The sequence below is a fragment of the Amphiura filiformis genome, unplaced genomic scaffold, assembly GCF_039555335.1.
Source record: "Amphiura filiformis unplaced genomic scaffold, Afil_fr2py scaffold_45, whole genome shotgun sequence".
Classification (NCBI taxonomy): Eukaryota; Metazoa; Echinodermata; class Ophiuroidea; order Amphilepidida; family Amphiuridae; genus Amphiura; species Amphiura filiformis.
In genome coordinates, this window is record NW_027305509.1 from 805713 (window position 1) to 823264 (window position 17552).

At 38.4% G+C, this 17552-nt stretch overlaps 1 protein-coding gene across 1 annotated transcript; it reads right to left on the bottom strand.

The window, feature by feature from the left end:
* Positions 1-3876: 3876 nt before the first annotated feature.
* Positions 3877-17194, bottom strand: LOC140144226 (protein Flattop-like). The gene is made up of 4 exons (XM_072166043.1): positions 17035-17194; positions 14133-14195; positions 9282-9542; positions 3877-5840 (listed from the first exon to the last, which is right to left on the bottom strand). The coding sequence occupies exons 1-4, from the start codon at positions 17059-17061 to the stop codon at positions 5676-5678; spliced, it is 516 nt and encodes a 171-aa protein (XP_072022144.1). The 5' UTR covers positions 17062-17194; the 3' UTR covers positions 3877-5675.
* Between the last annotated feature and the right edge of the window lie 358 nt (positions 17195-17552).

The following is a 17552-nucleotide window of genomic DNA, read 5'->3' on the forward strand; positions in this document are numbered from 1 at the left end:
AACAAATTAGCTCCATCGTTTGATCGACCATCGATGCTAGGTTAAAGGTTGATCCTTTATTTATGGAATCAATTAATTTCAAGACTTGTTAATTGTAATAACATAATTATGAATCTGTGCCTGTATTGACATTGACCAATATAAATATCTAGCATTAATTCTGATTAATTAGTTGTTAGCTCATTAATAACAAGCATCGAAGCAGCATCGACGGTTGATTCGAAGATCAAACAAATTTGTTTCTGGGGCCTTACTATAAATGTTGAAATCCTCCACATCCCTGGCAATGGCATACTCTTGCTTCCAAAATTATGAACTTTTCATACTCATTTTCTCACATTTTTATTGTATTTTTGCGCCTTATTTTGTCTTGATCTCAATTCATTATTGCAGACTTGGGTCTGATTGGGATCAGATCAGGTCATAAATCAGAGACGCCAGTTAGTTTCACTCAAAAACCTGAAAAGCGTTGAATGCAGGCCAAAAAGCAAGCCCCAAAACAGGCTGAAAATAAATGGCATCTCTGATAAATTCAATTTTTTCCTTTGTAATAATAATAATATGAATTGTAGATTTAAATTGTAAATAAATGGTGACAGATATTTTGAAAACAATTGAAATGAGTTTTATTTGTTGAAGTAAACGTCCATCATTTGTGCAATTTGTTACATTTGGGCTATTCCAGTTGAAATCCATCACACCCCTGGAATATATAACATTATTATTATCTTACACACTAGGGAGTGTGAATTTCAAATGAATTACCTGAATGGGCCACTCTATCCCTAACTTCACCCCCCAACACCCACACACTCTTTTTAGATTCTCAAGCACCATGCAAAGAGAAATGTGGGGTCAATTAACAATTTTAATTGGCAAACACTATTTCAGGCCAGTCAGCGGGACGATTTGGAAACTCCCCATACATGTAGAAGCAACAATTTTAAATCAATTTTGTTTTGTAAACATCCTAGAAACAAAGTGGGCCTTTGGACCAAAACCCTGTGAAAATCATTACAGGCCTGCCTGCATGCTATCCTGTGAAATCAGCAAGGCAAACTTAATGCTGACTTCAACATCGATTCATGGTATCCGTTGCTAATTTGCAAAGCGACAAGTCTCACAAAAGTGGACCAGTGTAAGATTATCATTTTACAATTTGAGTTCAGGCAGGGTCTTAGCTAAAGGGTTGAGGGTTGCCTGTCATTTGAATAAAATTGCCTGTCCTAATTTGACCTTTAAAACATTTACCATTGGGGCTTCAAAGAGTTCAAATATGTGCTGATATGCGCCTTGTTCTACAAATTGGGTCTACTAAAAAGGTCAATTATTAGCTTCTCAAAACATACAATTTATAATATAGCATCTGTCGAAGGCATTAATTTTGCCCGTCCCAGGAGCAAACTGGCTGTCTAAAATGACGGCCAGACGGGTGGCTAGCTAAGACCCTGAGTTCAGGTCCATTGATTTCAAACTAATGGCCCTTGGAAAATATTGGTTTACGTCAAGCATGATTAGTGATCTTTTGCAATGGGCTATTCCATTTGAAATCCATACACCCCTTGTGGAAGACATTAGCTGAATCATCCACACACGGTGGGTTAAGATTTATGATAAACTTTTCTGACACTGGAAATGAATAACAAAGAAACAAGCAATTTAAATTTATACTGGCATTTAATTAATACTCAATCAAAACACTAACTATCAATAAATATACCATACCTGGAATATATATGTACAGGAGATGCTATTCTTTAAGATTAAAAAAACATTATTGCAAATTTGAAACTACAGACCAACCTCTTCATGATGGGACTTTCCATGCAGTGTCTATAACGTAACTGAACAATAGATCACCGAATTATGGGTAACTAGGCGGTTACCCGTATCTCGCGGTTTTCGGCTATCATAATTATTGGCTTTCGCAGATCTCAGAATCAGGGTGTGTCCTTTAAAAAAAAAAAAAAAAAAGGTCACCGTGAAAACTTTTGTTTGTTAGTCCAAGGTCCACTCATCCACCAAGTTTGAGCTCCATAGAGGCAATTTGAAATTTCTACCTTTTTTGACCTATGACCTCTTAACCGTAGGTCTGACGAAAAGGTCACCGTGGAAACTTTTGTTTGTTAGTCCAAGATCCACCCACCCACCAAGTTTGAGCTCCATAGGGGCAATTTGAAATGTCTACCTTTTTTGACCTATGACCTCTTAACCGTAGGTCTGACGAAAAGGTCACCGTGGAAACTTTTGTTTGTTAGTCCAAGGTCAACACACCCACCAAGTTTGAGCTCCATAGAGACAATTTGAAATTTCTACCTTTTTTGACCTATGACCTCTTAACCGTAGGTTTGACAAAAAGGTCACCGTGGAAACTTTTGTTTGTTAGTCCAAGGTCCACTCATCCACCAAGTTTGAGCTCCATAGAGGCAATTTTAAATTTCTACCTTTTTTGACCTATGACCTCTTAACCGTAGGTCTGACGAAAAGGTCACCGTGGAAACTTTTGTTTGTTAGTCCAAGATCCACCCACCCACCAAGTTTGAGCTCCATAGGGGCAATTTGAAATGTCTACCTTTTTTGACCTATGACCTCTTAACCGTAGGTCTGACGAAAAGGTCACCGTGGAAACTTTTGTTTGTTAGTCCAAGGTCAACACACTCACCAAGTTTGAGCTCCATAGAGACAATTTGAAATTTCTACCTTTTTTGACCTATGACCTCTTAACCGTAGGTTTGACAAAAGGTCACCGTGGAAACTTTTGTTTGTTAGTCCAAGATCCACCCACCCACCAAGTTTGAGCTCCATAGGGGCAATTTGAAATTTCTACCTTTTTTGACCTATGACCTCTTAACCGTAGGTCTGACGAAAAGGTCACCGTGGAAGTTTTTGTTTGTTAGTCCAAGGTCAACACACCCACCAAGTTTGAGCTCCATAGGGGCAATTTGAAATTAGACTTCAATTGGACTTGACCCCGGCCTTGACCTTTGACCTTAAAAAATATAAACTCGTTCTTCCTCATACCAAGCTGCACCCACCCACCAAGTTTGAGGAACGTGCGACCCCCGGTTTCAGAGAAAAGAGGCGGACAGACAAACAGACAGACAAACACACAAACAGATTCTGGTGAATTATAGTAGGATTTTAAAATATCTATGGGTTATTCCAGTTAAAGTCCATTCACTTCCTAATGGAAGACCTGATCTTAATCTTCCACACAGGGAGTGCGAATTTCAAATGGGGTTACCTGAATGGGCAACTCCATTTGAAAGCTACACCCCCTTGTGTGTGAGATTCAGGTCATGGATTAGGCCCGGGGGGGTACTCAAGTTTGGTTTTGGTAGGGACGTGCCGTTGAGAATTTGAAAGTGGACCCATAAATATACCAATTTTTCAAGAAATTTGGACCCATTGATATACCAAAAGTCAAAATTTTCGGCCAAATTTAACCCATATTGTCTTACTTTTTACAAATTTTCCCAAAATTTTGGGAAAATTGTGAAAATTTTGGCTAGATAAGGAAAAATTGGGCTATTTTCCGAAAAAATTGAGAAAATTTTGAAAAAAGGACCCATTCAGATACCAAAATAGGCTTTGAAAAAGGGGTCATTGATATACCAAAAGGCTGAAAATGCTACCCCTGTTTGCCGCCCCCCCCCGTATGGTCATTTGTACTGGGGCCCCCCCCCCCCCCCCCGGGATTAGGTTGGACCAGAGAAGATATCTTACACTTCCCACAATGCATTTCTCCCATTTTAATTTCCTTTATTGATTTGCTATCTAGTGTCACATGTGTCGATTGTCAGTGAAGAAATGTACCTCCATGAACAGAGCACATCCAGAGCTTGCAAAATGTGTTTATTTCTTGACTATCAAACCATAACTAGTTTATTCTCAAACTGAAACTCTTCAAAGTAATGGGAGTGTGATTTGGGTGTATTCTTATTACATTTGGGTGCATTTCTGAGACATTTGGGTGCATTTTTGAGACATTTGGGTGTATTTGTATTACATTTGGGCGCATTTCCGAGATATTTGGGTGTATTCCTCATGGATGAAAGAGATAACAGACCTGCGTACAATCAGTCAAAGTACTCGTGCATTGTATGCTGTGAATTATCACATATTCATGAGGGCCGATTGTTTGATTGTGCCATGTCTAACAATCATGCCAGCGTTACGTGATACGCGATAGAGCATTGCATGCCTTTGCAATTACGCGATAGACCGTAAAAAAATGCGGTAATTGCGTAGCAGTCTCACCTGTCGCATTTCATAGAACAATCGCCCCTCATTATCATGTGATGCTTAGACTTTGACTGCGAGGGTTGACTCTACTCGAATATTGAGGGGTTAGTGCAAGAAGGCTCCATCTGCAATAGCTGCCAGCTGTCATATCTTGTGATGTGTGCAGTATAGATTGCAGGAATTGTCAAATGTCTATAGGGCAGCTATTACAGATACGACCTTTCTGCACCTTCAATCAGGCTATAATAAACATCTGAAAAAAAGTAACTAACCCCACTTAAATAATGACTGTTATTCAAAAACGGGTGATTTTATTATAAATCTGTAAAATGCATTGGAAGCAGAATTTATTTTTGCACATTTTGACACCTCATGTGTAGCAACTGACTAAAAATTGAGGTCACAGTGTACATTAAATTGCAGTAAAGTGCAGTAAATTGTATTGATTTTGTATTCAGTGTAATGGAAGGAAATCTGTGGAATTATATCTGAGTGTTTTTGTATTGTAAAAATTTGTATGTAAGTGCAACTTTCAAATCAGGACCTCACTACATTAAATATTGTTTTCTGGGCTATCGTATCAAATGAGGTGTCATAATGCGCATAAATAAATTGTGTTTCCAACACATTTTACGGATTTGTAATACAATAGCCATTATTTAAGGGGGGTTAGTTACTTTTTGTGAGATGTTTATTTTATCAATTATTTACCAAGACAAACATTAGACATGAAATTGACGCTATACATGTTTTTAGTGCAACTACAAAAAAAGTGTTAATGTCCATTCAAGCCCAATTTATACATTTATTGACTTCTCATTGAATTGTGTGTTGATACTCACATTGAGGGGCTAGTATTAAATGCTCTATCTATACTGAACTGAACTGGTGCCGTATATATCTATGCCAGTGAACAATTTTTGCATAATTTTATGTACATCTAAAAATATGACACAATCTGGTCCGTGGAGGCCAAAGACGGCAAATTTGAAAAAAAAAAAAATAACAAAATGCATACGAAAATAGACATCGAAAAACTTCATATGCTATACCTTTGGTGTTTTCAGAATATGATAGCCTAATGTATAGTAATTTTCAAAACTGCCTCCTTTGGCTCCCCCATGGACCAGATTGTGTCACAAATACGACACCTGGCAGCTATAATTGCAGATGGCGTCTTCTTGCCTAAACCCCTTGATATGACCCCTTGTATTTTATGATTATTCGGCTATTCCAGTTGAAATCCACACACCCCCCTTTATCATTATCTTAATCTTCCACACAGGCAGTATGAATTTCAAATATGGTTATCTAAATGAGCAACTCCATTTGAAATCTAAACCCCTTGTGTGAGAGATTAAGGTTATGTCTTCCATTGGGGGTGTATGGGTTTCAACTGGAATAGCATCATTTGTATACAGGTGAATAAGTTATGCAGTAATCGGTGATTTCTGGGCTGGTGATGTTTCTTCAGGACTTGGATTTGGTGTTTTTGGTGTCGTCTGAGTTGGGGATTTTGATGCAGGATTCTCTTGGGATGTGTGAGGCGATGGGTTGCCAGGTCGTTGCTCTGGACTCTTTGCTGGAGATGTTGTCTGGGAAGAGAAAAGAAACAAAAAATTAGAAACTTTGCGGCGGGTCAAAGGTCAGCATGACCTAGCGGCACTCAAATAGTGGAACAAATAAAGCTGACACACAAGAGTGCTGGGTGTGGTTCTATATAAAGGAGATCCCAAAGCTTGGTTGATATGGGACGTCATTTCCACCCCATGTGCATGATATTTCTCAGGAGGGGGAAAAGAACCAAATCTTTTGTTTTGACATATTGTTGGCCTTCTCAAGAACCACAAGACCTTTCATGAAATATAATTATTGGTTTCCTTCCACTAGAATCCAAATTGTTGTTCTAGTGGAAGCATGTGTATGACACAGTGTCCCATAGAACAACTCAACTTCCAGGGTGGCACAGCATGAAAAAGTGGGCAATACGGGAAGCTCATTGCCGGGAAATTTTTGGTTTTTGACCAAAAAAATAAAGAAATACATAAGGGAAATATGTCATACTGGAGGGAAATTTGATAAAACTGGAGGGAAATTCTGGATTGCTTGCAGGGAAGAAAACATTTTTTCAGCCTGTGCAGGGTGGTAACCACAAATCCCCACCACTACCATGTTTTTGTTTATATTGTATACTGCTTAAACAAAACAATCCAGGCCTAATTTACATTTCACTGCGGTTATGATGAGAAAATAATGAGCTATAATCACCAAGTACAAAAATCTGCATTTTGATGATTGTGTTATTATTATCTATTCCAGCTTCAGTGACACCTCATTAATTTCCCTGGACCTTTGGATGCATAATTTAAAATAAAATAGGTATTTAGTATTAGCATTTCACTTTGGAAAATCAATATACCGTAACAGGGCGGTGGTACATGTAGTGAAGTGCTAAAGTTTGTTCGGTTTATATAAGGCGGAAAAAATAAAGACTCATAACACTGTGTATTGATATAGAATGGCATGCACACAGTTGTGCGAGATGCGTACGCTACTTGTGCATTGCGTAATGCGTGACTGGCGCACGCTTATGTGAATTTACGCAAGCATGAGTTGGGACTTTATTGACGTGCGCAGTAACAAAAGCCGATTAATTTCCGCCTTATATAAGCGAAACAAACTTTAGTTTCCATGCCTCTCCCATGAACATTTGCCTAATCTTATCCAGGAAGATATGCATGAGGTGACCGTGTCACTGGAGTTGGAATAGATAATAGTTTACACTGGGTTAGTTATTCACAATTTCACACACACAGAACTTCAGTCAATATTATTATTGCATTTGTAAGATTATATAATACTCTAGAGGGGTGGGGAAGTACTCAAATTTCATTTTGGTAGGATGTGCAGCATGTATGGAGCACCACATTTTGGGATCCGAGAACCGATTTTCCAGCAAAATAGGGCTGAACTAAAATTTGAACAATTAGTTTTTGAAATAAAAATTGGCAAAAATATAGGTTGTGGAATATAATGTGGAGACTCCAAACTGCCCAAATTTTGGTTACAAATCGACTGCTCAGTGCCAGAAGTGGGTAAGTGCAATAGCTGCCCTGTGAACATTTGGCAATTTACAAACAGCATATTATACTCATACATGGCAGCTATTGCTCTTACCAACTTCTGGCACTGTGTAATCGAAATAGCAATTTTGGGAGTCTTTCTAATAGTACAAAAGAACTGATAACTGGAGCATGATCCCTAACTGAGGCTGGGACTTGCCCTAGCTTGACTACGGTACCGTACATAGGACCGCAGGGACGATTTTAAAGTGGTACAACAGAACAGCAGGTTATATGCGCTTGGTTATAACCCCCTGGTTATAACCGCTTGCATCAATGGGTTAGAGGTATCTAAGCTAGTTCAGTTATAATGAAGTTCAGGTCTACAGGCAGGATTAATCAGCACCATTGGGCTATTCCCAGTGGCGGCGCCAGGAATTTTTTTCCAGGGGGGGGCATTGAGGGGAAAAGTGAATTTCAGGGGAGGGGAATCAACAAAGTGTGTGCAAAATTACTGTAAAAAGGTGAAATTTTCGTAATTTTGGGTTTTTACTGGGGAGCAAGAGTTCTGACTGGGAGGTATTTGCCCCCTCATGGCACCGCCACTGGCTATTCCCCTTAAGATGCACACACCCCCTATGGAAGAGAAGACATTGCTTTATCTCCCACACAAGGGATGTAGATTTCCAATGAAGTCACCCATTCAGGTAACCCCATTTGAAATTTACACTCCTGCTGTATGGAAGAATATGGTAATTAATGTCTTCCATAGGGGGTGTGTTGAATAAACTTGAATTCATAGAATAGCCCATTCTACAATTGTCACTCAATCTTAACGTCATCCAGTTTAAGATACTGTAATTTAGTGGAAATTTTCGTGCTGCATGCATTTTTTGCGTTCCAAGCTGCTACCCTGAAAATAAAAATGGGCAAAAATATTCTTTTTGTGTGTCAATTTACGGAAACTAAGAATCACAAATTTAAAAGCTAGGGAAACAATTCAAAATTGTCAAAGCGCGTAAAATTAATTGCGCGAAAAATTCCACTTTTACAATAATTCCAAATCTAGCTACATTGTACACACTGCATAAATGCGTATTGCTATACTTACTGTATTTTCTTTTGTGAAATTCAAATCTATGTTTTTTATGTCAAATTGAAGAAAAAAGTAAGACATTTTAATACCAAAAGTGACAATGCATAATTTCCTATTCACTACATGCATGATGGGAGTGGATACCCCAATGAGGTCGAACCAAAGAGTACTGACTCTGGCCACCATGATTTTGTGCATGTGTCTCTCATGGAGCACTGCATGTGCCCTGTGAACTTTGATTGCTTGCTGCCTTGTTTGCGTTTTGCGTTTAACTTGTTGTGCCAATAATGTGTGCATGCACTTTATGCTACATGTATATGTGTGTGCAGATCTTGGTAACGCTCAATCTTACAGATGCAAATTGTTGTTGTTCATAGGGTCTTACAATAAATAATATAAAATATGCACATGCGTCACTACCAAACTTGAGATGAACCAAATTATAGTGCCAAACTATGGACAAATCCATTTGCGTTAACAGAAGGTCCATACTTCCACCCACCAGGAATCCCGCTGTCAAGCCCAGTAACCATCGCCCCAGGTAATCCACAGTGGAAAATTAGGCCTCCAGGGCGAAAAGCGAAAACGCCAAGACCATCAGCATTAAACCTAGAAACTAACCTGTGTGTTTCTTTAGTAGGTGACCCTGTTGCTAGTGTTTCTTTAGTAGGTGACCCTGTTGTTAGTGTTTCTTTAGTAGGTGACCCTGTTGCTAGTGTTTCTTTAGTAGGTGATCCTGTTGCTAGTGTTTCTTTAGTAGGTGACCCTGTTGCTAGTGTTTCTTTAGTAGGTGACCCTGTTGCTAGTGTTTCTTTAGTAGGTGACCCTGTTGCTTGTCTCACAAATGCATCGTGTCAGCATTAAACCTAGAAACTAACCTGTGCTAGTGTTTCTTTAGTAGGTGACCCTGTTGCTTGTCTCATAAATGCATCGTGTTCCATCTTGCTTCTTTGGATATCATCCACCGCTGGTTTGGATCTAGCCATACATGTTGTCACGTTACCAGGGATTTTAGGCGGCATGTCCCAAGTCCCGACAAACTGTCCCCATGGCGATTCCTTGGAGCGTGGAACGCCCTCTTTGAGATGTCCTCTATCGGTAGCAATTATCTGTGTGTAGCCATCTTGAGCTGAGGGACGCTGTATAAGGATACAAAATAAAAAAGGGTCACTCCATATCAAATCAAGGAGGCGCCCCACCTGACCCCCTCAGATTTGATTTATATTTTAGTCATACGTTGTACCTGTAAAAATATTAAAAACCTGCAAATTTGAGGTCTGTAGCTCTTACGGATTTTCTGTGGCAGCCATTTAAAGTTGGAGTAGGGGAGTCTAAATTTGGACCCAAAAGTTGCCCTTTAAATAAATTTCATCTTTGGGCGTTTGTGCCTTCTTTATAAAAAAGAAAGAGAGGTCTGAAACTTTGCATACACACTAACTGCATGCCCAATTTGTCAAAAAATAAAAAATAAAAAAAATTCTGTAATTGCGCGTTGTGTCACGGGCTCATTAAATATGCAAGAAAAAATGTACTGTTTTGTAAACTGGCAAGTTTAGCCCCCCTAAATTCACATTTTTTGTCAGATTAATTATTTTTTGTTGTCACCGATGCTATATATAGGATAAATACAATGCATACCCAAAATATTGGGGTCACAACTCATTTTCATTTCGAACAGCGCCCTCACGAAGATGGAATTTATTGCACATTCAACATTTTCAGGGGCCCAAAGTCGATGTGGTCCACCTTCAAAGTTTATAAAACATCACTTTTATATAACTACAAGTCTTAAATTACAACTTTGCTAAGTCCCAGTAATTGTATAGGTTGACTTCATATAAAATGACAAGCCCAAAGTTAACCATTTTCTTATGATTGCATGTAGTGCAAATGTGCGAATTCGGAAGGCTTGAAAGTCAAATTGGCCCCAATATTGAAAATAAAATGGAAATAAAAGTAAATAGGGCCAATAACTATGCATCTAGTCATTTATTTTCAATATTGTGGCCATTTTGACTTTTAAACCTTCCGAATTCGGCACATTTGCAGTACATGCAATCATAAGAAAACGTCAACTTTAGGCTTGTCGTTTATATGAAGTCAATCTATAAAATTAATGGGATTGAGCAAAGTTGCAATTTAAGACTAGTAGTCATATAAAAGTGATGTTTTATAAATTTTGAAGGTTGACCACATCGACTTTGGGCCCCTGAAAATGTTGAATTTGCAATAAATGTCATCTTTGTGAGGGCGCTGTTCGAAATGTAAATGAGTTGTGACCCCAATTTTTGGGTATGCATTGTATTTATCCTATATATAGCATCGGTGACAACAAAAATAATTAATCTGACAAAAATGTGAATTTAGGGGGCTAAACTTGCCAGTTTACAAAACATCTTCGTGAGGGCGCTGCACTCCAACTTTAAATGGCTACCATAGAAAATCTGTATATATTGAAAACGAAATGGAAATACAAGTAAATAGGGCCAATAACTACTCATCTAATCATTTATTTTTAATATTGTGGCCAATTTGACTTTCAAGCCTTCCGAATTCGCACATTTGCACTACATGCAATCATAAGAAAATGGTCAACTTTGGGCTTGTCATTTTATATGAAGTCAACTTATACAATTACTGGGACTTAGCAAAGTTGTAATTTAAGACTAGTAGTTATATAAAAGTGATGTTTTATAAATTTTGAAGGTGGACCACATCGACTTTGGGCCCCCTGAAAATGTTGAATTTGCAATAAATTTCATCTTCGTGAGGGCGCTGTTCGAAATGTAAATGAGTTGTGACCCCAATTTTTGGGGTATGCATTGTATTTATCCTATATATAGCATCGGTGACAACAAAAAATAATTAATCTGACAAAAAATGTGAATTTAGGGGGGGCTAAACTTGCCAGTTTACAAAACATTACATTTTTTCTTGCATATTTAATGAGCCCGTGACACAACGCAAATTACAGAATTTTTTTTTTTTATTTTTTGACAAATTGGGCATGCAGTTAGTGTGTATGCAAAGTTTCAGACCTCTCTTTCTTTTTATAAAGATGGCACAGACTCCCAAAGATGAAATTTATTTAAGGGGTAACTTTTAGGTCCAAATTTAGACCTCCCTACTCCAACTTTAAATGCCTGCCACAGAAAATCCGTAAGAGCTACAGACCTCAAATTTGCAGGTTTTTAATATTTTTACAGGTACAACATATGACTAAAATATAAAGCAAATCTGAGGGGGTCAGGTGGGGGCGTCCTTGATTTGATATGGAGTGACCCAAAAATTAAGGTTTTTTACCAGAGATCTTCATGTCTTTGGGTGTATTCCCAAAATATTTGGGTGTATTCCTAGCACATTTGGGTGTATTCTTATTTGATGAAATGAGGTGATGTATCATGTTGCAAAGGATTCTGGGAAGGGTAATAACTTACCTCTTTGTATGTTTTGGGTGTGTTTCTAATACATTCGTGTGCATTTCTGCCGCATTTGGGTGTATAATACCTACCTCTTTGTATGTTTTGGTTGTGTTTCTAATACATTCGTGTGCATTTCTGCCGCATTTGGGTGTATAATACCTACCTCTTTGTATGTTTTGGGTGTGTTTCTAATACATTTGGGTGTGTTTCTAATACATTCGTGTGCATTTCTGCCGCATTTAGGTGTATAATACCTACCTCTTTGTATGTCTTAGGTGTATTCCTTATGGGTTCATACCACTAAATCCAGCGTGTGAAGCGGTTTCCGGTAAAAGTTTATCACGACTATAGTCCCAACTTTGCATAAAAATGTGCAAAATCGGTACAATATTAACAATTTTAGTGTTGCAAATCGTGTTTTGCTAGAACTTGTGAATGTGATCTCCACTAATTTGAACAGAAAACGCGAAAATTTGAGTGATGTTTACGATGATGAGCGCATGAACACACGAGGTCAAAACGCGGTTAGCAGTCAGACGTAAACACGGGAAAATCGGGTCTTTTTATATAGCGCTATTTTTCTCAAAAAGTAGACCTAAAATATGGTGTCATTTTCAGATATGTTATGCAGAATTTTGTTCTGATTAAAATGATATCAAATATATATTTCAAAGTAAGACGTAACTCGACTTATAGCCTAAAACGTGACCCCTGTTTTGCACGTAAAGTCTATGGAAAGCTATTTGGTGGCATGTACCCTTTAAGGAGCAATTCCATGCGTTTTCCGCGTCTTTATCTATTTAAAATGCACGCGAAGAAAAGAGGAGGGACATCAACACGCGCGTTCATGGGCGCCGCCAGGTTTTTCGCTGTATGTGCGTTTGCCGCGAATAGGCCTGCTTTTATTTCCAATTTAATAAAAGTTCCGATTTTGGTAGAAGTTTGAAACCTTTTGATATGAATAAAGAAGAGTTTCAAAATATTAAAAACATTGTTTATTGGTGTTTAAATTACAAAGAAGTTTGTCAATTTCATTGTTATTTTTAACCAATTTTTTGTCATTTAAACTCAAGTTTTGGCCTTCAATTTTAATAAAATTACATAAAAAATTAGATTTAAGATATTTAAGTTTCTAGTTTGCTTTATTTATACCACTGTCCAGTATTTTAAATTGTTATAACATGCAAAGTTTAATTTATATTAATATTTAATTTCAAATAGCCATTCATTACATTTGCTTTTTGGACAAAACGGGTTAAAAGTGACGATGGGGGGGGGGTAGGCCTACTTGATTGACATTTCTTGTCTTTTTAAATATTCTGCAGGTACTGAGAATGTTTTAATTTTGAAGTTATGCACTTGCAAAAGATGTTCAAAGAACGTTTACTATTAACATCAATTAATATCTTCATGAAAATAGCAAATCAGCAACCATTGTGCATTCATGTGCATCAAAATGACGAAAAATGGCAATTGTCGGCTATCATGCTTGTGCTTGAAATCGGCATCCTGTCTAAAGTATGAAAGAAAATAACCCAAAATTTCTTACAATTAATTCAAAATGTAGTGAAAAAGATAACAAAATCATTTTCAAGGCCTAAATACGATGTTTTAGCCTCTTCAAGGGTTCATACCACTAAATCCAGCGTGTGAAGCGGTTTCCGGTAAAAGTTTATCACGACTATAGTCCCAACTTTGCATAAAAATGTGCAAAATCGTTACAATATTAACAATTTTAGTGTTGCAAATCGTGTTTTGCTAGAACTTGTGAATGTGATCTCCACTAATTTGAACAGAAAACGCGAAAATTTGAGTGATGTTTACGATGATGAGCGCATGAACACACGAGGTCAAAACGCGGTTAGCAGTCAGGCGTAAACACGGAAAATCGGGTCTTTTATATAGCGCTATTTTTCTCAAAAAGTAGACCTAAAATATGGTGTCATTTTCAGATATGTTATGCAGAATTTTGTTCTGATTAAAATGATATCAAATATATATTTCAAAGTAAGACGTAACTCTACTTATAGCCTAAAACGTGACCCCTGTTTTGCACGTAAAGTCTATGGAAAGCTATTTGGTGGCATGTACCCTTATACATTTGGGCGTATTTCGAATACATTGGGTGCATTTCTGCCGCATTTGGGTGTATAATACCTACCTCTTCGTATGTTTTGGGTGTGTTTCTAATACATTGGGTGCATTTCTGCCGCATTTGGGTGTATAATACCTACCTCTTTGTATGTTTTGGGTGTGTTTCTAATACATTGGGTGTATTTCTGCCGCATTTGGGTGTATAATACCTACCTCTTTGTATGTTTTAGGCAGCTGCCACATCTGTAATCTCTTACTGTCAAATCCATTTTCATACTAAACGTGAAAAAAAGAAAAACATGAACATTATTATTAGAGGTTCATTTTATAGCAATGAGGATGGGGCAGCGATCATCATCTTTAAGTGCACAACCAGTGGCAGTTCCTAGGGGCAGTGGTGTAACTACGGGGGGGGGGGGGGCATCAATTCTACGCCTCCAAGTGATGAAAGTCAAAATTTTCACACAGCATTTCGGCACAAAATCAATTGAAACAACATTTTAAGACCTATATTCAAATTCTAGTAACCAAAATTGAATAGTGGCAGGCCTAGGCCTTATTTGTCCAAAATTGTGCGCGCTCCCTGCGCAATTGTTTCAAAGATTGCCCGCGTCTAAGATATTCTCAGGGGGGCGCAAATTTTGTTTCTTGCCCCGGGCGCTACCAACCCTAGTTACGCCACTGCCCAGGGGGGTGGACATGAGGGGGAAATGCCCCCCAGTCAGAACTCTTGCCCCCCCCAGTAAAAACCCAAAATTAAGCACCTTTTTGCAGTAATTTTGTGCAAAATTTGTTGATTTTTCCCCCTGAAATTCACTTTTCCCCTCAATTCCCCCCCCTCCCCGAAAAAATTCCTGGAGCTGCCACTGTGCACAACTGACTATGGCTATACATTTAGTGCAGGTTTGTGGCATAGCAACTTAGCAAGGATTTTCTATTAGGAGTGCACAGGACTTGATACAAATTTGGCCTGACATTTGGTTTTCATAGTACTTTTAATGTATAAAATTTAGCGAAATGTTGTGAGTACGGGATGTAGAATTGTCTCAGTTTGAATCCAAATGTCACAATATGATTGAAGACATATATAAAAAAGTGCAATAAATATTGTCACAGAATTGGCCTCAAAAACGGTAAAAATATGGTAAAAACAGGTTTTTTTTGATTTTTTTATTCAAAACATCATGCTTGTGGACAATGCTTGTCGGAGAATCAACAAATAGCATCAGTAGCAAGGATCAGTTACTTTGTCAATTGCAATATTTCTTTGCAGTTTTTATCCGACCTCAAATTGGCGCAGTTTACAAAATGGTTTATGGCATAGACATGAAGTCGGTTCTGGTATAGGCTAATTATCACCTCATCATCACATCAGCACTTCATCAGGGTTGCCAAACCCGCGATTTGGTAGCCCAATTGGGCGACTTTTGAAGATTTTTCCCGCGACTTTTGACAATTTCCTGTCCCATAGAAACCAATGCTGAAGAAAAAAATTGGGCGACTTTTCAACATTGGCTCCCGCGACTTCCGCTAGTTTCCTGCCCCATAGAAACCAATGGTAAAGTGAAAATTTGGGCGACTTTTTCGATTATTTGACCCATGATTCGGCTGAAATCTTTTGGCAACCCTGCTTCATTCACCGATCGATCTGCGTATCAAGTGCAGGACATAGACTATTCAAAGAGCTACATAGGAGGCACGATTTTACGCTAGCGTACGTACGAGGTCGGATAAAAACTGCGAAGCCGAAGGATCTTTAAAAGGCTGTAATTTACCTAGTGGTGCAATACTTATGTGTTCCCCTGGCCTGGGGTGGTGAATTATGGTGGGGGGGGGCAAGTGGTTTTTGGCAGGCCGAGAGGGGGGGGGGCGAGCAATTTTTGGTGAGCCGTTAGCCCGCGTACTCACACCTCCGTCACTACGATTTCCACTGTCCTTCTCCGTACGAAAGGAACAGGGCCATGATGTTTCGGGCTAGGGAGCCGTCTGGAAATTTTACCACCACCCGGTCCCGGGGGGACTCATAATTCATCCAGTTGACCAGGCAAACTTTCAAGGACAACCCAATTAAGTAGGCTAAAATATAATCAAGTCAATGTTCACCTCTATACCACCAAACTTTGTACAGCTACCAACTTAAAGGTCCGTAACCCGATCGACAGCATCATCCCCGATTTTTTTCATTGTTGATGAGGTTTTGGTATCACATAATAGATACTATTTTTCTCATTACTATCCTGAAATTTGACGCTCCAAGTCGATGTATTTCGGAGAAATCATGAATCACAGCGGTTTTTACAGGTATACCAGTTTGGAAACAATAAAAATTACTTCGGATCATGGGAAGAGAAAAAAGCGAACTACGCTAAGTGCTGAGGAGACGGTCCGCCGTATATAATTAAAACAATTCCTTGATTATTTCAGTTGGTGAAATAGCTCAATTGGCTAGCGCGCCGTTCTTTTACCCGAGAGGTACCGGTTCAAAACCCGGTATCGGAAGGTTTTTCCTCTCCATTTTTAACCCAAACTTTTTATATTCATTTGAAATGTACATATTGCAAGGGAAATATATTTTGTTTCCTTTTTTCTGAAACGGTACGAAAAACCAAAAAACCAAATATTTTCCGTTCAATACGGGCCGGCATTGCAGCATGTCAGCATTCGTCATACTGAACGGGAATTGTTGTTGTTGCATGCCTACCCAGAATGCAATTCACGTATACAAGGTATTGGATTGCAAATTTGGCTATTTATTCACATTTACGCTGAAAATGCTCTCGTTTTTTCACAAAGCAGCATAAAGGGGAGATATTTGATATTATTATGTAATTTTAAAGACAATCCATATCCAAAACCAATAGGGTTACCCCCTTTAATGTGTTTTCCAGATATTTATAGCGGCCTTTAATCTTTATGCATGCACACTGTCAGCGTCACTGCCACTCTGTACATGTGTATGGCGGTATGTCATGTATCATGTATGCGCCATGGTCATGATGGTCATGGTGCGGGACTGGTGACATGTTCAGCTTAAAATTACATGAATTATAAGCTTACCTTAATTTCTTTTTATGAAAAAATAATATGATCACTGATGATATCTAAATGCACCCACCTGATTTGCACTGAAGTGTGATGACATGATTGTCTGCTAAAGATTTCTGTCAATTGGTCTGTCAATGCGGTGCTTGTGTGTGTTTTGAAATTGAAAACACGTCACTGATTGACTCCGTCCGTCCCTTCCACACATGCACATGCGAGACATTCGCAAAATGTAAACAATAAACAAATTCGATGTCATGGTAATTGTTAATCTGACCAATCACCGGTATCGTAATATTTACTGCTGCACACCCGTGCTGATTTCAATAGTATCGGGCTTTTGATTGGCTCGTTGTCCAGACGGAATATTAAAGTTAACAAGAATTCCTTTAAAGGAGAAAGGTAGACATTTTGGTTTTACACGGAAAAAGTTCCATAGGCCTAAAAAAATAGTTTGATTGATTTGGGGTTTTTTCCCAACGATTTGAAGCTGTAAATTGCCTTTGATAATAGACTACCCCGTAGTCCACTTGCCCATTGTGCATACTCTGGATATTGTATCATAGCTTAAAACTCTGATTTAATTACCGG